Genomic DNA, 23,376 nt, shown 5'->3' on the forward strand with positions numbered 1-23,376 from the left:
CCCGTCCGTCCTCCTCTTTCGAGGAAACAAACACAACCCGTCACTTCATTTTTCCCAGGACCGACCGGCCAATAGCCCCCCACGAAATCATTCCGTTGATCTCATGAAGATGGGCTACTCATGCTCTTCTATTCCTCCATCGAAGCGATTTTGACGACTTTTCGAGTTCCAATGTCGGGGAAGCACTTATGCGGAGGACTTGCCCTTGGGGTTCTTCTTGGGGACGTCCTTGATCTGGAGCTCTGTTGGGTTGGGAGCTTGCGGTCAGCGCCGTTTCCTTCAATTTGACACCTCCCTGAGATTTCTCACGAGGTGGTGACCGAGAGGAACCAGACGAGGGGGGTACGTACGAGGGGGGAGGGACTGCTTGAGCTTCTCGGCCTTGTCGGAGTCCTTGAGGACGAGGGTGTAGAGGTGGCGCTGGCAGCGAACCTTGAACTTGATCTGGGCGTTCTTGCGGTTGCGCTTGATGCAGGCGGCTACATCACGAGAACGTTAGAAAAATGTCTTGTTCCTCCTTTCTTCTTGTGCAATCCGTTTCCAATCGCGAGTCGCAACCGAAGTCGCGTCCTCGCTGAGTCTTCGTTGGTGGTGGGGGTTTTAGGGATTTTGCATACAGGAAGCGTCCTTTCTCCGGGCAATCTCAATGAACTACAGAAACGTCAATTGTTAGCCAATCTCTTCCCGAAAAAAATCGTCGAGCAGCATTTCGCCGCGGGAGTAAACGTACCTGCTTGATATCACCGATTTCGCGAGGCATCTTGGCGGTATTTGGGGGGGATTGGCGACGACGGGAGGGGGTCTTGTCTGGTCGGATTGGGTGGTTGTCTTTTCGTGGTTTTGGGTTTTGGAGGGCAAAAATGATTTTGTGGGATGGACCCCTGGCGAGAGCGCTCGCTCGCTCGCCCGCAAGGCGCACGGGCCCATCACTTTGCACTTCTGGACTCGAGACAATCGGGGTGATTCTCGACCTTATCTTATCGGGGATCCGAGGGCTGGTCGGAGGTTTCGCACCGAGTCTGCCGAATCCGGTTACCCCACTTCTCTGCTGCTCCGCCTTAGTACCTACCTTTGCTCTGCCACAGGCAGCAGCAGCCACCTTGAGTGGCAGTGATACGTCACTGTGGCACGCGTCAGCCGAAAGCTCTCAGGCGAGACGTGGCGCTGGGACAGTTAACAACCACCTCGGCCTGCAAGGTACCTTGGCACGGGGGGTGGTTGACGACGCTTTCCAGCTTCAAAGTCATTTGCGAACACGTTGCTACAGTTGCGCAATACTTTCCTTCTTCCAGTTTGTGACACCATATAGTTAGCGCTTGCAAATAGACATAAAGAAGAACGACCTGAGGTTCTTTCCGTTTGTTACAAAGAACCATCAATCAGCGCACCGCCAGCCACAGCAACAGCGACAATATGCCCACGCCGCTAGACAACGCCATGAGATCCAGGGTCAGTATCCTTTTGCGTATTGTTAGTTGATGGGCTTGCTAACGAACGCAACAGAACGCAGTTCTTGGTAAGTATATAATCTAAAATGTTACCCATGAGTCTAGCGCTTATTGCATCACAGCGTTTGGTGGATTGGTGACGGCCGTAGCTGTCTGGTCCATCTACGGCGGGGACATGTTCCCCGCTGCCCCGGACCCGAAAGGCAACCCAGAAGATTGGACCAGAGAGGAGATGAGGAGATGGCTGGCCGCGGTATGCGTGAAGTCCTCACCAGTCTACTTTGACGTTTGCTCACGAATTTTACAGAGAAATCTCTTCCCAAATGACAACGACACACGGGAGGAGCTCCTGGCAAGAGTGTTGGCCAATATGAGGGCACCAAGGCGTTGAGGCCGGGCTCATTTGGCCAAGCAAAAGGAATTTGACCGGGGCAACGCGACGGAAACTAGTATGAACATTCAATGATTTATCGCTTCTGATCCTCATCTATGAGGATATCACCCAATTGCTTTGCAGGTAGCATAGTATTGTACAAAAAAAATGCAAAGAGCCACCTCCCAACATCCAGCACTTGCGCACTCGTGTTTCAAACCTCTTACAACTCATCCCTTCCCGACGTCTTTGCGACTGTCGGCTCATCCTTCGTAACCTTACTAGTGGACTTCCAGTTGAGGGCGTTGAGGCGCTCGGAAAGATGAGGGTGAGAAAAGTGGTAGGTTGCGTACATCCAGTCGGCGTCCATGGAGCTGAGGTTCTGGATCTGGAGCTTAAGGAGTGACCGGGCCAGCTCAGCAGAGTAGCCAAGCTTCTGGGCGAAGGCATCGGCCTGGAACTCGTACTTGCGGCTCAAGATGTTCATGAGCAGCTTGACGACGGTGTCCATGGGCGAGAGAGCATCAGAGAAGAGGATGAAGCCAATAATAATTGGGTGCTCCGTGAGGAAACCGAAGTCGGCGTACAACGACTGGTTGCTGATGAAGACAGAGAAGAGGGCGAAGATGTAGAGGAAGTGGGCCTACCAGGTGTTAGCCGTGTCACGTCACGTAAATAGCTACAGAACATACCTGAGAGATTCCGAAGAGACGAGTGGTGTGACCGAGGCTCCAGTGGCCAAGTTCGTGAGCGAGAACGGCAACAACCTCCTGTGTGTCACTCTTCTCGATGAGGGTGTCGTAAATGACAATGTGCTTCTTCCAGGGGAGGCCAAAGAAGTAAGCGTTGCTGTGGGCGCTGCGCTTGCTTCCGTCGATTACGTAGAGCTCGTGAAGGGGGAACTTCAGGCTCTTGGCGAGGCTCTCGACGTTGTTCTTCAACTCGCCCTCTTCCAAAGGCGAAAGCTTGTTGAACAGGGGCAGGATGGCAACCGGGTAGATGGTAATCATGAAGACCTGCAGGCCGGCAGCAAACGCCCAAAGGTAGAAAAAGAACTGGTTGCCCGTCTTCTTGACAATGGAGAGGAAACCAGCAAGGATCGGGGGCGCGATGACGAAGGCGAGGAACTGTGACTTGATCATGTCGGTGATGAAAAGCTTGGGCGTCTGCTTGTTGAAGCCAAACTTCTCCTCGAGCACAAAGGTCTGGTAGATGGAGCCGGGCAGCGAGAGGACCTGCTGGATCATGATGAAGGCAAGGACGAAGACGATAGACTGGGAAATCTCGCCGGTGAAACGCGCTGGTGCGAACTTCAGCAGCAAATCACCGGACCAGGACCATAGCTTAGGGAGGACGTCGAACTGGATGAAGGCGATGTTCTGGATCTGACCCCAGAGACCGTTGATGAAGCCGAACTCGGCTTTGGCGCGACCGTAGGCTTGAGACTTGTCGAAAACTTCCTGGGAGACTTCCTGTTCGAGGACCTTGGGCGGCTTGGTCTTCTTAAGGACCTGGTACTGGCGCAGCGAGAGCAGGCTCTCGAAGACGAACTGGCCGACCGAGAAGCCGAGGATGAGGCGTTTCCATGGGAAGAGAGGTCGGTCCAAGAACCGCGCGAGACGTTGGAGAAAATCCATTTTGGCCTCACTTTGCTTCTTCTTCGGATTCCGGAGGGGTTGCAAAGGAGGGACAGGAATGGAGATGTTGAATGAGGAAACAGGGTCAGGCTCCGGACCTCGTCGCAAGCTGGCAGTTAGACCCAGCAGCGGCAGCTTAGCTCAGGCAAGCTGTCCACAGTGAACCGACGACCAAGTGGGGCCAACCGGGCTGCGGTCGGAGCTTGCGGCAGCCGGCAGCGCCTGTGGTTGGTTGGAAAGCGCCCAGCGTACCCAACTTTAATTGGCTGAAACACCCGCCTCATGCAATGTCTTGCGTACAGAAATGCCCCGTACGAACCGCAGGACCCCGTTTCATGCATGAGCGACGGGAACTCCCGTCGGGTTGGAAGAAAGTCTTCCGCAAAATCTCAAGCCTGGTGATCGGGATCAGTGAGAGCTCCACGCAGCCCCCGAGAACGACCTCACGACTGCCGCAAAGATGATGCGTCAACCCATCACAAGCCTGGCGAGGGGCTTTCTCTCCCGTCCGGCCATCCAGCCCGTCCGCGTCGCCGCACAGGCGCTCTCGCAAAGGTAAGGCTTGGTCATGAGCTACCCTAACAGGCGCTTCAATCAGCTAACATTGGCCATCAGGACGTTCTCTTCCCTTCCCTCGCTGCGTCCCTCGATCACACCTCTCACCTCCGCCTTCTGCCGGCCGACCGCCACGCCGTTTACCCCCTCAACAGCCGATGCCGCCGATGTGGTCCCGACGAGCGCCATCACAGGGCACCCTGCCATGGGCGCTATGCAGGTCCGCTGCGGTCCTCGTAACACGATGAACCGGAACACCCGATTGATCCAGAAGCGGAGACACGGCTTCATTTCGCGTATGAAAACCAAGGACGGCCGCAAGATTGTGGCACGGAGGCGGGCGAAGGGACGCAAGAAGTTGGGTGTTTGAGTGAGATATTATCCAGGGACGACAGCGAAAATGAAGAAGCCCTATGGGCAATAGCGCGGACAAACACCTGGGTGAATCGGTCTGACCCGGAAGCTGAGTTTGAAGCAAGTCGCAAGCAGTAGACATTCTTTGCTTGGGTGGCTGGGCCAGGTATGGCTAGAAAACTTAGACATCAGGACCTCCCTGAGAGGCAGTGTTCAATATGTACCAATATGAAGTCAAATGTACAACATTTCAACCAAAGGTCACTTCAGGCTTTGTTAACAACAGTTGCATTTGGCGGAATGGCATGGCAAGGTTGGGAGGTCACAGGCTCACTCGAAGGGGCCAAGCTCTGGTTGTAGAGCGTAGCATGCTTGCGATTTGAGCTGAGATATCGGACAAAGGGCATTTATTGTTGCTGCTGAGTAGATGTGGTCTGCTGACAACGTTGTAACTCACTTGCAATACTCCGCTAGTGAAGTTCTAATCTTCCCAGCAAGTCTAAAGGGACGCCCAAATACCTGTTCCATCTCATCCCCGCGACATAAGCCAAATACACAGCAAAGACCTATCATTACAGGTGCGTAGCATCACACGTTTCGACGGACGCACAATGACATGTCCTAGCAACCCATGTTAAGGTCCCCCGACGGGTCTTGATTGGCTATCCTCACTCGCACTTCCTGACAGCGCTGAATGATTCACCAAACCTTTCTTTTTGGCCACTGTGTTGGTCTTTCTGATTGTCCCAATTGTGTCTTTCGTGCGTGTTCGTGGATGAGAGGAAAATGTATCTCCAGCACATGTCAAGGTTGAGGAACGGTGGTGCTGATGCAAATCACACCCCTGTACATTATCGTCCCAATGTACATACTCAATTAGGAGCTGCACGGATGCATCGCGCAGCAAGCAAGCTCGAGACTTCTCGAACCTTCAGACGATTATCTTTTGATGGTAACAACCGGCTCCGAGATCGGTGCGAGAGATCGAGATTTCGACTCCGAGTCGACGTCACATGATTGACACAGTCAGGGATCCAAGACCCATGGCTGATAACACATTTCGTCATGTCCAAGGGAGCTCAACGCGCTCCGCACGCGTTGAGAAAAAGCAAATAACCAAAAGCTGCGCAGCTCAGCATCTAACTTTGAGTTTCGATAGTGACGACAGTGGCCAACCCCCCAGACCTTGAGGCGCTCTTAAACACGGCGCTCATCCCACCGGTTCTTTTGTTCAAGCGTAGAGCTCTTTATTCTCTTATGACCCTTGCGCATCTATCCATCCCTGCTTATTGAACCCAAGTAATCTATCAGGATGCCCCCAAAGAGACGTTCAAATGCTAGCGAGGCTGGCGAGGCCTCGGGCACAGCCAAGAAGACCAAGACCACTGCCTCCGACGCCTCTGCTGCCCCCAGTGAAGAGACGCGGTGGTCCACCAAGAGCAACCGTTGGTCGGCTGTCTCTGCGTCGCGCAACGCCGACAATGACTATAAGAAGGCCATGGAAGACATTGAATACGCCTACACATACATTTGCAGATGCCCCTTTGGAACCAATGGCGACGACGAAGATGAGGAGGATGAAGAGGAAGATGAGGAGGAGGATGAGGGTGAGGGTGAGAAGCAGCCCAAGGCCAGGTGCGACGGCGGGAAGACCTGCCTCTGCACGAAGCCTGCGTCAGAACACCCCGATGCGCCCTTCGTGATTACGAACGCCGGCTACCGCAAGCTCATGACCCAGCAGATCCACTGCCAGGTGCGCGACCCGGATAGTTTCCGCATGTACACCTATAACGACCACTCCGCCTACGGTATCCTGCAGGTTATCCAGAACCTCGTGCTCGACTACGAGGAGGCCAAGGACAACTGGAAGGAGCAGTGGGTCATCTGCGAGGCCATGGTGCCGTTCATCTGGTACCTCTCCGGTGGCGACTTTGCCATGTAAGTGTTCTCCGTCAGCAATATTGGCATCGAGACAGCTCGTTGACATCTAAATCACCAGGGCCGATGACGGTGAGTTCTGCAGCCAGACCGCCCGCCTCATCGGCAACCTATTTCTCGCCACGCTCGCTCGCCTCGAGCGCGAGGGCGTCCTGGCCCCGGACTCGGAGGTCAAGGACCTCGGCAACGTAATGGCGGGCATGCTCAAGGTCGCGGCCGCCTTCCGCGGCTTCTCCCTCCTCGAGGACGGGACCCGCATCAAAAAGTCCAAGAAGCGGCCCTTTCCCTTCGTCGCAGACAAGTTTGACAACTACGTCGCCGCCTACGCCAAGAAGCACGGCATCACGCTGCGCGGCGTCCCCGGGCTCAAGGAATTGCTGAAGGACGTGGACGATGGTGTCGAGCTGCCTACCGCGGAAGGGCACGGCGAGGACCCCTGGGGCTGGGCCGCGGCGCTTTCCGAGTACAAGAGTAAGAAGAAGATTGGCGGTGACGATCTTGACATCACGTCTTGGTCAAGCGCGGAACGGAAGAAGCACGCATTCAGCAAGAAGGACCCACTGGGGAAGAAGGAGATCGATGCCATCAAGGATGGCATGGTGATGATGCTTGGGTAGGTTGTTTGGACTCTGTGTCTTGGGGTTCACTTCTAGCCTGTTTGCGAGACTGTTTGCGTTCTCAAAGCTGAAGAGGTTAGTAGTCTAGCAGGCGAAAGGTTTCGTCAGAAGGATGTCAAAGGTTTACCAATATTCTGCCCGACTCATACGAGATGCCTGCCGATTGATATTTGTATTGTTCACCTTGTACTAAACGAGAGTTTTTGCGACTCATTGGATGAGTGAAAACCAAAATTGAGTCGAAAGACAAGGTTGCCTTGCTTGAGGTTGATGTTGACCACTCCCAACAGAAACTAGACGGGGCTCTCGAGTCCTTCCTCACAGTCCCCAGAGTCTGTGTAACACGCCAAGAACAACTTGTCACTCGCCTCCCCAATCCAGATCTTGTACCTGCCCGTCGGGTTCGGCACGACCCAGTTCTGGCTGACCACATCCCAAACGCTCACATCCCTCCTCGTCAGCTCCAGCGTCACCGTTGTGCTTTCCCCAGGCGCCAGGTTCTTTGTCTTCTCAAAGTCTCGCAGCTGGATCACGGGAGTCTCGGGCCCGCCGTCGGGGAACTGTACATACGCCTGTGCCGAGGCCTTGCCCGAGTACTTCGCGCCCGTATTGGTCACTTTGACTGAGACGGTAAATGCTACGTCGAAGAGCGCTGGGTTTCCTCCCTGGGCGCCGCCGGCGGGGGGGCCAGTCTTCTGAGTGGTGCTGTAGCCCTCTGGGTAAGGGTACGTCTTCGACTTGGATGCAGCAACGGCATCTTTGGCCTCGGACTCGGTGCACCAGGAGTAGATATACCTGAAGATCTTGTTGAAGCCGGCTGGCGCCACGCCCTCAGTCCAGTCGGGGATGGGGGCATCGTACGTGAGGATGCCCTGCTTGGCTGGGCGGGCTGGCGGTGAGACGCTTAGGGGTGTTACGGAGCTGATGGTTGCGTCAGAGAAGGAGAAGTTTGTGTAGCTCAATCCGTGACCGAAGGCGAAGCGCGGCTTGATGCTGTTCTTGTTGAGGTAGCGGTAGTCGATGTAGAGGCCTTCAGAGTAAGTGTCTTGGGGTTGGCCGAAAAGAGACCCCCCGACCAGCTGGGTGACAGATGCAGGCAGATCGGATTCCTTCTTGGTCATGCTGTATGGAAGGTGGCCAGAGGGGGACGCGTCTCCAAAAACGACATTGGCAAGAGACTCTCCCGCCTCCTGGCCAGGTAAATGGGCCACGAGGACCGACTTGACGCTGGGGAGGTCAATCCACTCATCCACGAGAATCGGTCCAACCGTGTGGATGACTACCACGACATTTTGGTACTTGGCGGCAGCATCCTTGACGAGCTTGTTGCCGTTGTGCCAGGCATCGAGACCGGAGGCACTGCGATCTCCGTTGTTGCCCTCTACCGTGTACGAATTCTCGCCAGCGTCAGAGGAGATGAAAACAAACGCCACATCATCCGCCGTCGGAGCCGGGACCGACGGGAAAGAGTCTGTGCTGTAGTACACCACGTTGCCGGCCCTCTTCTTGAAGGCTGTGAGCGGGTCGTCCAGATACTCGTAGTCGACCGTTCCCGAGCCCCAACCAATTCCGAGAAGGCCCTTGTTGCAGGACCTATCTACACAAGCATTGGGTCCGTCGGGGTTTGTCTGAGCGTCGGTGCCAAAGATCTTGATCGGTGCTGAAGTGGTGATGGGCAGAAGGCTGCCGTTATTCTTGAGCAAGGTGATGGCTTCCTGTGCGACCTGTCTGGCAACGAGGTAGTGATTGTCCTGTACTTGGACGAACTCGTTGACGACGCCGCTCGGGGAGAAGGGCCACGCTGCGGGATAAAGGTCTCCCACCCTGTCACGGGTTCCTGTGGCCCAGTTGGTAGCGGGAAAGCCCTCATCTTGGCCCATCTGATACCATGCTGCTAGGACTCTGGTGGCCATGTCATTGATGCGGTCCACAGGGACAGATCCGTTCAGCACGGCTCTGGTGAGATCGTACATCCAGTAGCTGTATCCTGTCAGTGGCACCTGCTGGTCGCCCGGGGCGTTGAAGTCGAGACCGGCAAGGGCAGAGCCGACACCGGACATGTGCGAGAGCCAGTCACTCATGACGAATCCTTGGAAGCCAAGTTCGTCTTTCAAGATACCGTTGATCAAGTAGCTGTTCTGACTAGAGGCTGAACCGTTGACCTTGCAACGCGTCAGCCGAAGATGTTAAAACAGAGAAGAAAAAGATTCAGTACATACCGCGTTGTAGGCCGTCATGACGGAGCCTACGCCTTCCCGCACACCGTCTGCGAAAGGCCAGAGATACAGCTCATGGAGCGTTCGATCATCTGCTCGGTTAGTGGCCGAACGCCTCGCTCGCACGAGATGGGACTCACCGATGTTGGCACTGTAGCCCTGCTGCAAAGGGTTGTACATGCGATACATTTCTTGCTCGTTGCCCACAAGATGCTTGATTGTGGCGATGACGCCCTGCTCCTGAACGCCCTTGATCGTCAGCGCAGCAGCCTTCCCCTGCAAGACGGGATCGGATCCGAAGCCCTCCCAGTTTCGTCCACCCCTATTCTTGGTCAGTATCGTGTCCGTACGTCTCCGACTGCATCTACCAACCTAGGCTTCCTGCCGATAGGTCCCACGCACGGCCCCAGATATACGTGGGCGCCTTTGCCCCGGAACTCCTTACCCATAGCAACAGCTCTGGCGTACATCAAGTCCTTGTCAAAAGTGGCGCCGGTTGTGATGCCTGACGGGAACACAGTAACGTTGTCGGCTTGACGAACGCCGGTTGCCGAGTCTGCGAGGCATAGCTGAGGGATGCCGACGCGGAGGGCGCTGCCGGAGTTTCCAACGCAACGGCTTGGCCTAGTTAGCACGAGTTGGCCAAATGGTCGATCAAGACATACCCTAAAGTGTGTTAGTTGGTTGTACGCAATGTATGTCACAGACCATAGTCTTACCCATGTAGATGCCAGTTCCAGAGGTGATGTTCGTCTTCTCAGCTAGGGTCATCCTGTCGACGACTTCTTTGGCTCTCCTATAGCTGTCTGACCAGTCCGACGTCCAACCGCCGTACGGCGCTGGGTAATAGGGCGCGGCAACATATCCAGGAGGCACATCGGATCTGGCATTTATCACGGCGCCGTCGCACAAGGAAACGTGACTGGCGAGGAGGGTTATGGCGAGAGACTTGACGGAGACTGTGCTCGCCATGATGTTGATAGGTCCTCGACACTACTTACAGCTGCATTCGAGGAAGGACTGAGCCCGGAAAGAGACGTATTACGATCGCACAAAGTCAACGTAGGCGGACGATCAATAACTGCTGCAAGACACCGCGAGCACCACATTCTTATATAGGCACGGGAACTAATGCATCGTCGGCGCCACACCCCTCACATTGGCTCAAAAGCCGAATCACGGGTTTAGAGACAGAGTGGTATGAGAAGCAAGTGCCAACAAGCGAAGTGCTCGGCAGGCACATGAGCTATAGCGGCCGCAAGGATATGCGTACAAATAGCAGACGATTCATGATATGTTGACCACATCCGAAAGGGTCTGTTAGGCACGCGATCGTGTACTATTGCAGCATATCAGGGTTGCGGGTTGCACTTTCTAGTTAGTTGGGCTAGCTCATCTAGGCCTATGCCTGTCGAAGCTGTGTGATCGGATGGCTGATCTGCATGTCGCGTAGACCAAAAGAGGTGAAGACGACAGAATGAGCAAAAGGCGGGGGAATGCCAGGAGGATTGACGGCGTTCTACATTGTAGCCTTAGCTCGTGTCGACTCGGGTCAAGAACCGAAAACTGCCACGATCGCCTCGCCTCGGGCGAGGCAAGTCAAGAGGGAGGTGGTGTAGACCAGAAAGAGCGAGTTAGGCGACGGCATTCGTAGACATTGCCGGGAAAATGCCAGCCGGGCGCGTTCGAGGGCGTTCGAGGGCGTTGAGAAAAAGGGTGGATATCGAGAGATAAACCCCTGGAGGCGCTCCACGACCAAAGCCCAGAGGGTCGACAAGACGGGTGTGATACCTGTAAATGTCGACATATCCGATCAGAGGTGGGATGGGGAACGAATTGAGGAGATGTCCCTTGTCGTGTGCATGACAGATGGTGGTGCGAACGTGTGACGAGCCTCGAGCGGTCAGTCAAAACCTGTCCCAACCGGCTCGGCCCCGAGATGAGGAAGCGCCGTCAGATGGATTGGGCGCGTGGTTGCCAGTTTCCTTGAAAGCGTGCATACAGCGTGCATATGGGTGTGCCAGCTTAGTGGTGGCAGAGGCTTGGCCTTGTGATGCTTTCCAAGGGCTCTCAAGCCGACAAGATCGGATCGTGGGCTCTCTTCAGACTAGGATGCCCACAAACGAAGAGCCCCAGGCGGTCGGGACTCCCAACTCGGACCAGCGGTGGATATCGAAGACAGGGGACAGGGATGGCGCAGCTCAGATTCCGGCTGTTGACTGCCACAACTGCATGGGGTCCGGGAATTGGATGACGGAAAGAACTCATCAGAATTTGCGCGGGATAACAACAACCATCAGAGCGACGGCCATGAGTGGGTGGGTGTAAGGAATCGAGGGGCCATGGTTGATGAAGTTGGAAAGGAGGAGGGGTTGTGCAACCGAGGGCGACAATGTGAACGATTTGCTGCGCGACGAGCGAGCTTTCGCGGATTCCAAAGGGAAGCGGACGGAATGGCAAGCAAGCGAAGGTCCTGCTCCCCGAGTCGCGGACTGCACGCCTTCTAGAATGCCTGGTCCCCGCGTTGCCCCATCCTGGGTTTGGTAAGGTATAGGTATGCCGTAAGCGAGCGACAGGCACCGAAAGGGCGAAAAGGACAACAGGTGGGGGAGGGTACCTGTACAGAGAGAGGCACAGAACCTACACTACCCATGGTGCACAAAAGGAGGAAGGGATCACCGACCTTGGTTGGAAAGGACGCCATGAAAATGGATGGCATGAGCCGAGGAAGGGAGAAGCGGCACCTCGCTGCAAGATCAATCGGCAGGAAGCAGCATGACATAACACTCACTGCCTCTACCTACATCTTGTTTACATCCTGGGAAACTTTGAACTCCTTCCCCGTGCCTCTGTCTCACATTAGGTTGCATTCTCCATCCATCCTAGCTGCATCTTGCTATCTTGATCACATCCACATGTTTTCTGTTTCTTTTTTATTTTCTGTTTCTTTCGGATGCAACCGTATTTGGCAGTTCGTCATCTTTGCCTGAACCTTCTTGCCCGGCCGGCCGGCCGATCTCCTTACTCAAACCGGTGAAGCTGGCAAGGCACGGCAAGCCCTCGCGCGCGTGATAGGTTCCACGAAAGGCTCTCTCCACCTTCAGCGGCCGCGTATCGTCACGCGTGATGTCGAGTGCATCTTCCACATCCAGTCCTCGGACAGGGTCCTGGGCGGAAACATGCGAAATCTCGAATCTCAAATCGCACCCATCGCGACATTTTGTTGAGCTTCGGCGGGCCTTGCGCAGGGACTGCAGCAGGGGTAACGAACCGCGGGCAAATGCGATTGACTGCCAGTTCGTCGTCCGGACAAGAGTCAGCCGCCCAGCTTGACCATCAGCTTCTACGGATTTAGGCGCTATTGTTTCGGCAAAGCTCAACAGAAGTGGAATCTGCCAAGCAGCACCCTTGCTCAGTGCTGCGCAGGGACCACCAGTCAATCGACGCCGTTCAATGAGCGGCAAGCCTACTATGAAGATGGTTCGCTCACGTGGCGCCTAGTGACACCCAAGAATCTCACACTTCGCCCGACACCACGTTGACAGCCCTGACTTTCTGGTCTCTGCCACCCCACCTGCTCTGCTCTGACTCTCTGAACCTTGTCTGGAGCACTATAGGTGCCATGGCTCATCACACCGTTATCCATTCTGCACAGTATGGTTGGTCTGATGTAAGGCACATCGTCTCCTTCAAGACACCGTGGGTGCCGTTCATTCCGTATGGCTGTATCTGGTGATACTATAGGACACGCCCATCTCGACTGGGACAAGGTCACATACTCCTCCGCCGAAGCCACCCAATGGCCAAAGCTGTCCGTCAATCCCGCATTGCCTCCACCTCCCTCTTGAGCTTGGCCCTTGCAGAAGGAACTCCTCCCTCCCAAAGGCGCATCTCTCTCGTATGCGGCTGCCGCTTCTAGTGCCGATTTCCACTGTTTTGTGCCTGACGGAATGGATCTTGGATGCGGAGAGACTGCCAGAAGAGACAAGGTCTTGCGGATTGTTTGCTCTAGTGCCAGACTCCCGTCCCCGCCAGCACGCACAAAGTTTGGTTTGCTGCCGGCCTCCAACCTCTCCTAGCAAACGCTCAAGGTGAGAATGGATGGACGGTGGACTCTCACCAGAGCCCCCACGGTGTTTCATGAGCCACGAGTCGGCCAAGATCCACTCTCTTTATAACCATGTTGCTGTTTCTGCAATGTATAAGACCTTGTGGCTGCGCGGGGACAACATGTTTGTTCACTTCTCTGTTTGTTGTGCCTTACGAGCGAGTCCTCGAGTTCCGCCCTTGTTGTTGTCTTGAGTTGTCTTGAGTTGTCCTGCCCGTCGTCATCATGTTGGCCAAGCTGTCTCTTCTCCCTCTGCTGTCTGCCGCAGTCTCGGCATCTCCCCTCTTGGATGCAAGTGCCCCGGTGGCTGTCCTTGACGGGAGAGGTAAGAATACTCCTCAAAGTGTTTGCTATCACCGCTGACTTGTATAGCTGTGACGGTGACGAACGCCGACCTGTCCAACTTCGAGTACTATGTCCAGATGGTTGCAGCAACCTCTTGCAACAGTGACGCCGCCGCAGGTGCCTCCATTACCTGCGGTGCGGATGCCTGCCCTGATGTTGAGACCAACGGTGGAAAGATTGTTGGCACCTTCTCGTAAGCATACAGTCGCCGTTTTCCAGTCAGAGCTGACACGAACTAGCGGCTCCATTTCTGGCCTCGAGGGCTTCGTTGCCACGGATCCCGTGAGGAAGAACGTTGTCATTGCCATTCGTGGCTCCAGCAACGTTCGCAACTGGATCACCAACCTCCTCTTCGGCCTCGAGGACTGTGACCTCGTCGACGACTGCAAGATTCACTCTGGCTTCTCTAACGCCTGGGATGAGGTTAAGGACAATCTCTTGGCCTCGGTCAAGTCCGCCAAGGCCGCCAACCCCAGCTACTCCATCATCGCGACTGGCCACTCTCTCGGCGGTGCTATCGCTACCATTGCCGCCGCCAACCTCCGCCTCGATGGCTACCCTGTTGACCTCTACACCTACGGCTGCCCCCGCGTCGGCAACGACGCCTTTGTCAACTTTGTCACCGTCCAGCCCGGCGCCGAGTACCGCATTACCCATGTTGACGACCCCGTCCCCCGTCTGCCCCCGATCTTTCTCGGCTACCGCCACACTAGCCCCGAGTACTGGCTGTCCACCGGCAGCGCCACCACAGTTAACTACACCATCGCCGACATCAAGATTTGCGAGGGCGACGCCAACACCAAGTGCAACGGCGGCACCTTTGGACTCAACGTTGACGCTCACAAGTACTACTTCCGCAAGACCGGCGCCTGCAACACCGAAGGCTTCGAGTTTCGCGAGAGAGAGGAGGAGATTTCGGATGAGGACCTCTCCGCGCGCCTCACGGCCTGGGTCCAGCAGGACATTGAGTTTGCCGAGACTCTGGGGAAGGCTTAGGCAACGGGACTCGAGATGTCATTTTACGAATTCGGGGCAGGGATTATCATTATCCTATGAAGGCAGGAGCGGGCTTCTGGAGGTTTTTTCTTGGTTGTCTTGAGAGAGGCGTCAAGAGGATATCACAGAAGGATGGCGGGACCAGGGATGTGCAGCGTCCTCATTGCCAGGGACATGTCGTGCGCATTCCCATTTTCATTCACGTACATAATTATATAGTAGTTAATTTACACCAACGTCTGACGTTCAACCTACCATCGTCTACTACGACTCTGTGTGATCTAACCATGACAACCCCCCTCCCCCAATGGTACTGTGACGACGGTATCAGAGACCTTGCAAATCGTCCCCACCACCCAGTTCGGGGTCCGAAGCCAGGCGACTGACTCGCAACCACACTGCGCACCCCCGATCGAGGACCTTGAATAGGCAGCTGATGGATGCTACTTTCCACGTGCTGAAATAGGCATGGCCCGCGTGCCGTATATATTAAGTGTAGCAATTGGGCCAGGATATGCCTTCATCCAACGAACCACCTCAGTGTACCTGACTGAGGCTGTGGGTCTTGATGACAATGTACTGCAGTTATTATGGCAGGTAGCCAGCAACACGTGGGGAATAGCCAGTGTTGTTTGACGTCTAATGGTTCACTCATGTTGCAACCGGAACGACTAATCTCTGCTCCATAACAATAACAAGCTGGAGCCGAGGTCCAGGTTCCTTGAGCAATGTAGAGCTAACTAGGCGAAGCCGACTCTCTCTAAAAAGCAACAGTGGAACTATCATACTCTACATCGAAACGTGGCCGTCCGTAATCGCGGCTATAATGCCGCCGCAATAAGGGGTATAATAAGAACGTGACGTACGCCCAACTCCATGGAGGGCCGGGTCAAGGCCCCAATGCGTATCCTCTTCTGTCCTCAACGCTGCCAACAAACCACAACAACTATTGTTATGAAAAATGTCGCTGGCCGACAAGCTTAAGATCCACGGAAGAGGAACTGCATGTCCTCGGGGCTCAGGGACTCCATGGCCTTGTCGTCGGCATTGACAGTGGAGTTGATCATGTTGGTCTTCTTCTCCTGAATCAGAACCATGCGGCTCTCGACAGAATCCTCAATGCAGAGACGGGTGATGGTGCAAGGGCGCGTCTGGCCGATGCGGTGGCAGCGATCAGCAGACTGCCACTCGGCCGCAGGGTTCCACCAGCTGTGATTTTGTTAGCCTTCCTCGGACAATGAAACACATGGACGACTTACGGGTCAACAATGAAGACGCGCGAAGCTTCTGTGAGATTCAGGGCCACACCGCCAGCCTTGAGAGATACAAGGAAACACTCGCAGTCGGTCTTTGTCATGAAGTGGTTGATGGATGCTTGACGCTGTGCAGGGTTCATGCTGCCGTCCAGCATGACAGTGGTGATGCCGGCACGACGGAGACGCCATTCAATGAGCTGAAGCATGGAAGAGAACTGCGAGAAGATGATGGACTTGTGAGACGCGTTGTCGGAACGGAGCTTATGAAGTTCATGGACGAGAAGTTCAATCTTGGACGACGAGGTCCACTCCTCCATCTTGATTCGATTGATAATCGACGACTTTTTCACGTCGGCCTCGTTCTGCTCGATCTCGGGCTGCTCCAAGTCGATGGCTAATAGGATATGGCACTTGGGGCAGTCGGGTTGATCGTTAGCCGCGAGCCAGGTTCTGGCACAGGCGCGACAGAAATCATGCTTGCAACGGCTCCTGATGCAATCCTCGGCGACTTCGTCGCACAAGTTGCACATGAGTGTGTTCTGACCGCCCTCACCATTCTTCCGTAGGATCAGATCAGGATGATCGGCAACCTGTCGCATCTGCATGATGAGACCGAAGATGTTGGCATAGTTGTTGAGCAACACACCCTGAGCGACGTAAGTATCGAACTTGCGCTGGCCGTTCGTCATGATGCTGTTCGCAAAGTCGTTCTCCACTTCGCCGAAAAATTGGCGATCAACGTAGATCTCCTTGACGGGGAGCTCCATGGAATCGGTGTGATCTTTCTTCAGACGGCGAAGCATAATGCGGTCGGTCATCGTACGAAGCTTCCGGAAGGCATCTGCGCCTTCTCCCCTATTGCCCCACTTCTGAATGGGAGTCAGCAGCTCTTGGTTGAATACGGAAGCATGCTGCATGCCGGCATGGTGGCACTTGCGGCATCGATGGTCATCGTCAAGGTCCCAGTCCAAGCTGGCGCAAGGGCACTGCTTGCAGAAGTACGATGCAAAGGGCTTAACCTGGAGGAAGCGAATCAAGGAGAAGAATTCTCCAATGCGGTTCTGCAACGGGGTGCCGGTCAAGCACCATCTGAAGTCGGTCTTGAGACCGAAGCAGGCCTTTGCCGTCATGGTGGTTCGAGTCTTGATGCTGTGGGCCTCGTCAAGGATGATGCGATGGAACTCAATCTGGTGAATCAGACTCTTCTCCTTGTAGATGCCGTCCTTGCGGGTGAAGCCCTTCTCTTGTTTGCGATACATAGACTCCAGACTGTTGTAAGACATCATGATGACATCGAACTTCTTGAGATCCTTCAGAGTTACATTTTTTGCCTTGGACAAGGAACCATGATAGACGAACGTCTTGAGCGTGCCGTCAGTGTAGGCGGCAATTTCCGACTGCCACTGCATCAGCGCGACGGGCGGAACCAAGACCAGAGACGGTTTCTTGGAGGGGAAATCGGACATGATCAGGGAGACCGCTTGAATGGTCTTGCCGAGGCCCATCTCATCGCCGAGGAGGCCACCTTTGTATTCGGTCTGCTCCATGGCAATCATCCACGCAACACCCTGGAGCTGGAAGGGTTTGAGCTGGCGTGAGATTTGCTTGGGCTGTGCAATCTTCTCGGGTCTCAGAGGCGGCAAAGCCTCGAGCTCCTGCCACATGGTCAGAAGCTCGGGGTGATGGTGCACTAATCTGTCACGCTCGAGCTGACCTCGTCGCTTGGAGCCACGTTGGTAAGCACGTCGTCCGCGGGACTGCCTGGCAACGGCGTTCTGGCGGCGTCCGTCACTATCCGACGCTGTCGAGACAGCCGAGGCGGCATCAGTAACGTCGGTGGCATCGGAGAGGAAGCTCGAAAGGCTCGATAAGTCGTCATCATCATCATCAGCAAGCTCCTCAAGCGCTGCAGGGGGCTGAGCCGAAGAGGAAGCGGTGTTTCTAGTCCTTCTGATAGGCTCCTTGCCCTTGGTTGATGATTTCTTGGGATTCTCGTCGAGTTCGTTATCCGACGAGAGGTCAAAGTCACCAACCTCCTGCTCGTCATCGTGAATGGTTTCAGCCAGTTCATCTTCATCGCCAGAGTCAAAAAGCACCTTCTTTTGCTTCTTTGTGGGTCGCGGCGCAACAGAGGTGTTGTTCTTGGCAGGTCTGCCCCGTTGGCGACCGCCAGCTTTGGCTCGAGCAGCAAGGGGCATGTCTTCCGACATTTCGTCGTCACTGTCAGCGATAAGAGTCTTGGTAGAAGTCGGATTGCGTCGACCGCGTTGAGTAGCGATGGGAGCATCGGATTCTTCCATCTCGTACTCCTCCTCCTGCAGACGTCTAGCAAGGTCGGCATCTGAAAGTCGAGTAGTCGTAGCAGCCTTACGGTTCTCCTCCTTCTGTAAACGACGAGCGACGATGGCATCGCGATCATTGTCGGAATACTCTTCGTCATCATCGTCATTGCTATCCCCAGCCTCAGATCGCTTACGCTTGATGGGTGCCATGGAGTACTGGCTCCGACGCAGAGCGCGCTCGCTCTGCAGCCCAGCAGCGGTAGGGAGCTGGATCTCAATCTTGGAGGCCGACTTCCGAGGCCTTAGACCATCTGCGGCGATGGACGGAGCGGGTGTGGCGACATTACTAGTTGCCGGGGTAGAGTCCTCGCTCGCTGAGGTGAAGTCGGCAGATGCAGCAGCAGAGGGAGCTGAGGAAGTCGAATCATTGGCGAGTGAAGAGGCCTTGCTAGGTCGGCCTCTGCCTCTCTTCGCGATGGAAGGGGTTGAAATGGCAGGCTGAGCCGGCGCTGCAAGGTTCTTGGCCGAAGCAGACCTGGTGAGGCGGCGGCCTGTACCCGTGAGAGGGGTAGCGTCGGGTGAGTCTGGATAGTGTTAAATTGATGTCCATTGTAGCCACTTTCCCCATCGACTTGAAAAAGAATGGGTGGATTGTCGCACGAATTGACTGATTACTTACTGCTTCGGGTGGAAGCCAAGCTCTCACCTGCAGCGAGAGCAGCACGAGCACGGCGGCCAGTCATTTTTGGCGGTGTTCGTGAGTCTGGCTGAAGATGAACTTGTTGAATCGTGCCCTCGGGATTGAGAGGATAAGGGGGAAAAACGTCCTCTCAGGGTCTGCGGTTCACAGAGACGAAAGTTTGTTATCGCTTGGAGTGAAAGTAGAGAAAGTTGGGATGCCCCGGGACAAAGCTCGGCAAGTGGTGGCGAACAGTCTCAGCTTATCGCCGAAGCAGCATCTAGACTGTGCACTCTAAGGAGGGGGAGATAGGGGTCGCAGTGGGATGGAAAAAGAGGAATTACCGGACCAAGCTGGGCTTTAGGTGTAGGCAAAAGGTGCGTTCTGGAGGGGCGAGATATGGATGAGGGAAAAAAACAGGATGGGGAAAAAAAAGAAAAGCCAAGTGGTGGTTGAAAGGTCAGGGAAAGAACCAGTCTTGTTGCCACCAGGAACTCCTTTTTGGGCGGGCGAGCTGAGAAGGCTAGACAAGAGGGAAGGAAGGAGGGACACTGAGACGCGCCTTTCACTGGCGGGCTCTGCACACGAAGTCACATGATCTCTTTGTCATGGACAGAAGGCGCCTGGGGAAGACGCCAGACGCAGGGGCGACTGCCTAGGTAAGGTACCTTAGAGGCAAAAAAAGTTTGTTAGCTGGTTCCCCAGGGACACTGAATAGGTGCTTTTGATGCAGTTGATGTAACCACTTTGACATGCTGCATATGGAGGGGATGCAACTACCTAGCTTATCTTTATGACGCTGGCGCTGTTACCCTTAATTGAACTGCGAAAACTGCCTTCAGTTCATGAGAAAATCCTGCGATCTGATTGTGTCGCAACCATGTGGAATGGTGGAAGGTTAGGAACAACATCCAGGTGAAGACTCATTGTCACACAAGGGGATGGCTGATCTCATCTCTAGTGTGACAATTCGATTTGGGGCGATCGATCCAGTCCCCGAAGTCTCCGGTGTAGTGGCTCCTTCCCACCAGTAGCTGTACCTGCCCACGCATTCCCGTTGACTTACTCGCCCCACTTCAATTAAACCCCTGGCAGCTGCCTGGCCCAATGTACAGTTCCTATCATTTATGCGCAGGGTCTTCACACGGTGTGTTTTCACTGCACCATCGACCCAGCACCACTGCGACAGGCAGATTAGCGATCAATAGCACAGTGCAGCAGCATGTTCATTCCCAAAGCAGCCAGGGATCTGGTCTCGTCTTAGTTGTCTGGGACTAAAAGCAGGCAGAGCTCCTCACAACAGAGCAAAGATACGTCTCCACCTCCATTCAAGCAAGCCTTTGTCGCCTCTTGCCAATTTGCCCCCAAGCAACTCATCGCGACATAGTCGAATCGCCTAAGCTCGCTTGGAGCTGTTGTTTTCTAAATCGTCACCCCCTCCCCCCCTCTCGCCCCATCCAATTCAGAGAGTGTGCAAGCTGAGAGCTAATTTCATCTCGTTATCGGTCTCAAGGTTGGTTAACTTCACTCCTACCCCCTGCAGTCCCTTGCCTGTAAATCGATCCATTTGCCACGACGAGTCGACACGGGTTTCCTCGGTCTGAGGAGTACTCTAATTCTTTCCTTGTTAGGGTTACCGTTGCGCTTCATCACGGCAAGCGACTCTAAGAGTGAGAGAAAGGGGGGAAAACCATGGTCTTTCAAGACATAGATTCCACAAGATAAAACACACCAAGAACAGACATCATCGACGACTTCAACATGGCACGTCCGACTCGCCAGCGAGCTCAGGCTCAGGCACAAGGCCAAAACCAGGACCAGGCACAGCCTACCCAGCAAAACCAAGACTCCCAGCAAGATCAAGCTACTCCGCAGAACCAGGCGCAAGGCACTAACCGTCCTGCCCGACACATCTCGGGACCGTGAGTATTTGAAAATCAGCCGCGCTGCGTCTCATGACTAACTGACGTGATTATAGACAATCGGCTTTGACCGACTACCTTGCCGTGAGCTCCCTTCATGAGCCATGTTCATCTTTGTATACTGACCACCATTCCACAGTCCCACAACATCTCTGCGAATCAGATCCGTCGCGACGCTGACCAGCGCCGTGCCGCTGCCGCCAGGAGCCGTGAGGCCCAGGGGGGTAATGACGATGAGGAAGAGGAAGCCGGTCCCTCGATTGAGCCCACCGAGGTCACTGAGAGCGCCCGCAACGAAACTAAAGCTGAGAGAGAGAAACGCAAGAAAAAGGAGCAGCAGGCGCTTGCCAAGATCAAGGCTTCCAAGGCCTTCAAGAAGCGGAAGCGCCTTGCCGACGATTCCGAGGACGAAGACGACATTGCCCGCGCCATCTTTGACCAGAGAGCGAAGCCTATGCCAGGTCAGATGGACAACTGCGCTATCTGCAAGAAACGTTTCACCGTTACGGCCTATTCTCTCAGTGGACCCGAAGGCGGTCTTCTTTGCGCCCAGTGCAGCAAGGACCATGCTGCAAAGAAGGGAAAGGACGCGAAGAAGCCTCGCAAGTCAGTCGGCGGCCAGGGCAGCCGCCGCAAGGTTCAAAGTAACATCCTCGACGGCACATACCAGACCGGTGCTAAGAATTTGACGACCCTTTGCATCGAGACGTTGGCCAAAAACGTTGACCTTGCCGATAGCTTGGGTGATCTGCCGGACAAGGTTGTCGATAAGATTGCTCGGCTCTTTTCTAAGCGTCGACTGCTCACTCCGGAGACGCTTCCACTATTCGTGCAACCATCGACTACAACTGTCAAGATCTATGACGGCGCCAGGTTGGGCTCCAGCGACTTTGAGGGCATCTTCCAAACCTCAAGCAACCTCCAGCATTTCAAGGCGCGCAATGCCATCCAGTTCAAGGACGAGGTCATGGACTACCTCTTGAGTCGCGACACCAAGCTCCTGTCCTTCAACATCCACGGCGCCAACTTGCTTAGCGATAAGAGCTGGTCCATGTTTGTCTCGAACAAAGGTGCTGACCTGGAAGGCATCCAGGTCTATTACACGGACAAACACTTTGGGGACGAGATGCTCGCCCAGCTCCCGGCTAACTGCCCCAAGCTGAATCGTCTCAAAGTCTACCACAACCAGAAGGTCACGAACGTCGGCGTCAAAGCAATTGGCGACATCAAGACTCTGAAACATCTTGGTCTTCATTTGCAGCACGATATCAGTCCCAAAAGCATGTCTCACATGATACATGGTGCGGGACTGAAGCTCGAAACGCTGTCTTTGAGAAAGATGCCCAAGGCCAACGATGAGGTTTTGACTGCCATCAAAAACACCTGTCGATCCCTCAGAAAGCTCCGCATCACCGACAGCGAGAACATGACCGACGAAGGTTTTGTCGACTTGTTCACCGACTGGGAAAACCCTGCGATCGAGATCATTGACTTCCAGAAGTGCCGCCATCTTGAGTCCACCAACCCTCGGGACAACCCGGACGGGGTCGGTCTCTGCTCGGACGGTTTCCGTGCCCTTATGAAGCACTCGGGTGGCAAACTCAAGAACCTGAATATCCACGCGTGTCGCCATATCAAGCGCGAGGCATTCGAGGACGTCTTTGCCAAAGACAACCAGTATCCTCATCTCCTTAAGCTCGAGATCAGTTTCATTGAAGACGTCGACGACTTTGTCCTTGGTCGCATTTTCCGGAGCTGTCCTAACATTCGAGAGATCAACGTCTTTGGTTGCATGAAGGTCAAAGATGTCAAGGTGCCGCGAGGCAAAGTCTTAGTCGGAGTACCCAACGCCATCGGAATGGTGATCGAGGGCCGGGAGGATTAAAGGTTAAGTCCTCCTGAAGCTTCACTATCAGAACGATATGTATGAACAGCAGAGGTGACCGGTGATCAAACTGCAGACTTGGTGGCCTTTGAGCTATCAGTCCTGCGTTCGGGCCAAGAATTGTTTTACATTGCTTTTCCGTCTCTATAGAAGGCGGGTTTGTCTATGCTGGCAGGCGTCTGGGATGGAATCATTAGGACCGTGTTGGGCAGGCACAATAGCCAGACTTGCTTATTCGAAAAAGTTACGGTTGACGTATTTTTCTCGTCTTTGCACGTATAGCCGCCGCGGCATCGGCAAAATCAATCGCAAATGATATGAAAAATGTTGTATAGTGACTAGCATCTGCTGCTTGTTTGTGCTTATCAAAGTATGTCCACATCCTAGCCGGTGCGGAGCAAACGGCCCGCTGGTTTGCGACCCCGGATGGTGTCCACTGAACCTCACCGAAACGCGGAACACGGGCGGGAAGGCGGATCATTGACGGCGACTAAAACACCGCCACATTGCACTTGGGCGGAGTGGGGCTGGCTCAGCTCAGCCTCAGCTCCCTGCGTAATAAGTCCGCGCCTACCGGCAGGGCCGCGTCCCAACATCCACAGTGCAGGTAGGTAATCCACCCGGTCCCTGGCTTGGCTCTAACTTTCCCCTGACTATCCGTGTCCATCAGCACAGCATTTCGCGGGCGCTTTTCATCCACGACCAGCATTCTCCCGTCCCTGACCGCCATGACCTATTGGTCTTCCTAGCTCTTCCCTTCCTCTT

The 23,376-nt window shown here is 54.7% G+C and overlaps 9 protein-coding genes across 9 annotated transcripts; 5 read left to right on the top strand and 4 right to left on the bottom strand.

The window, feature by feature from the left end:
- Positions 1-186: 186 nt before the first annotated feature.
- ColSpa_01128 (60S ribosomal protein L38) lies at positions 187-760 on the bottom strand (the record flags this gene model as incomplete). The annotated part of the gene is made up of 4 exons (XM_049267340.1): positions 187-242; positions 351-479; positions 618-651; positions 731-760. The coding sequence occupies 4 exons, from the start codon at positions 758-760 to the stop codon at positions 187-189; spliced, it is 249 nt and encodes an 82-aa protein (XP_049123297.1).
- A 653-nt stretch (positions 761-1,413) lies between these two features.
- On the top strand, positions 1,414-1,839 carry ColSpa_01129 (uncharacterized protein; the record flags this gene model as incomplete). The annotated part of the gene is made up of 4 exons (XM_049267341.1): positions 1,414-1,449; positions 1,504-1,516; positions 1,571-1,701; positions 1,756-1,839. The coding sequence occupies 4 exons, from the start codon at positions 1,414-1,416 to the stop codon at positions 1,837-1,839; spliced, it is 264 nt and encodes an 87-aa protein (XP_049123298.1).
- Positions 1,840-2,044: 205 nt separating this feature from the next.
- On the bottom strand, positions 2,045-3,458 carry ColSpa_01130 (CAAX prenyl protease 1; the record flags this gene model as incomplete). The annotated part of the gene is made up of 2 exons (XM_049267342.1): positions 2,045-2,464; positions 2,514-3,458. 2 exons carry the CDS (start codon positions 3,456-3,458, stop codon positions 2,045-2,047), a joined length of 1,365 nt encoding a protein of 454 aa, XP_049123299.1.
- A 460-nt stretch (positions 3,459-3,918) lies between these two features.
- On the top strand, positions 3,919-4,383 carry ColSpa_01131 (50S ribosomal protein L34; the record flags this gene model as incomplete). The annotated part of the gene is made up of 2 exons (XM_049267343.1): positions 3,919-4,013; positions 4,074-4,383. The coding sequence occupies 2 exons, from the start codon at positions 3,919-3,921 to the stop codon at positions 4,381-4,383; spliced, it is 405 nt and encodes a 134-aa protein (XP_049123300.1).
- A 1,296-nt stretch (positions 4,384-5,679) lies between these two features.
- ColSpa_01132 (uncharacterized protein) lies at positions 5,680-6,922 on the top strand (the record flags this gene model as incomplete). The annotated part of the gene is made up of 2 exons (XM_049267344.1): positions 5,680-6,305; positions 6,367-6,922. The coding sequence occupies 2 exons, from the start codon at positions 5,680-5,682 to the stop codon at positions 6,920-6,922; spliced, it is 1,182 nt and encodes a 393-aa protein (XP_049123301.1).
- A 293-nt stretch (positions 6,923-7,215) lies between these two features.
- On the bottom strand, positions 7,216-10,110 carry ColSpa_01133 (putative beta-glucosidase G; the record flags this gene model as incomplete). The annotated part of the gene is given in 5 exon segments (XM_049267345.1): positions 7,216-9,084; positions 9,142-9,460; positions 9,511-9,762; positions 9,774-9,804; positions 9,858-10,110. 5 exon segments carry the CDS (start codon positions 10,108-10,110, stop codon positions 7,216-7,218), a joined length of 2,724 nt encoding a protein of 907 aa, XP_049123302.1.
- A 3,361-nt stretch (positions 10,111-13,471) lies between these two features.
- ColSpa_01134 (lipase) lies at positions 13,472-14,587 on the top strand (the record flags this gene model as incomplete). The annotated part of the gene is made up of 3 exons (XM_049267346.1): positions 13,472-13,571; positions 13,619-13,784; positions 13,831-14,587. The coding sequence occupies 3 exons, from the start codon at positions 13,472-13,474 to the stop codon at positions 14,585-14,587; spliced, it is 1,023 nt and encodes a 340-aa protein (XP_049123303.1).
- Positions 14,588-15,567: 980 nt separating this feature from the next.
- Positions 15,568-18,868, bottom strand: ColSpa_01135 (DNA repair protein RAD16; the record flags this gene model as incomplete). Its single annotated transcript, XM_049267347.1, has 3 exons — positions 15,568-15,796; positions 15,847-18,709; positions 18,832-18,868. 3 exons carry the CDS (start codon positions 18,866-18,868, stop codon positions 15,568-15,570), a joined length of 3,129 nt encoding a protein of 1,042 aa, XP_049123304.1.
- A 1,697-nt stretch (positions 18,869-20,565) lies between these two features.
- On the top strand, positions 20,566-22,611 carry ColSpa_01136 (DNA repair protein rhp7; the record flags this gene model as incomplete). The annotated part of the gene is made up of 3 exons (XM_049267348.1): positions 20,566-20,726; positions 20,783-20,810; positions 20,866-22,611. The coding sequence occupies 3 exons, from the start codon at positions 20,566-20,568 to the stop codon at positions 22,609-22,611; spliced, it is 1,935 nt and encodes a 644-aa protein (XP_049123305.1).
- Positions 22,612-23,376: the final 765 nt, after the last annotated feature.

The sequence above is a fragment of the Colletotrichum spaethianum genome (genome assembly GCF_022836535.1).
Source record: "Colletotrichum spaethianum MAFF 239500 DNA, contig02, whole genome shotgun sequence".
In the NCBI taxonomy this organism is placed as follows: Eukaryota; Fungi; Ascomycota; class Sordariomycetes; order Glomerellales; family Glomerellaceae; genus Colletotrichum; species Colletotrichum spaethianum.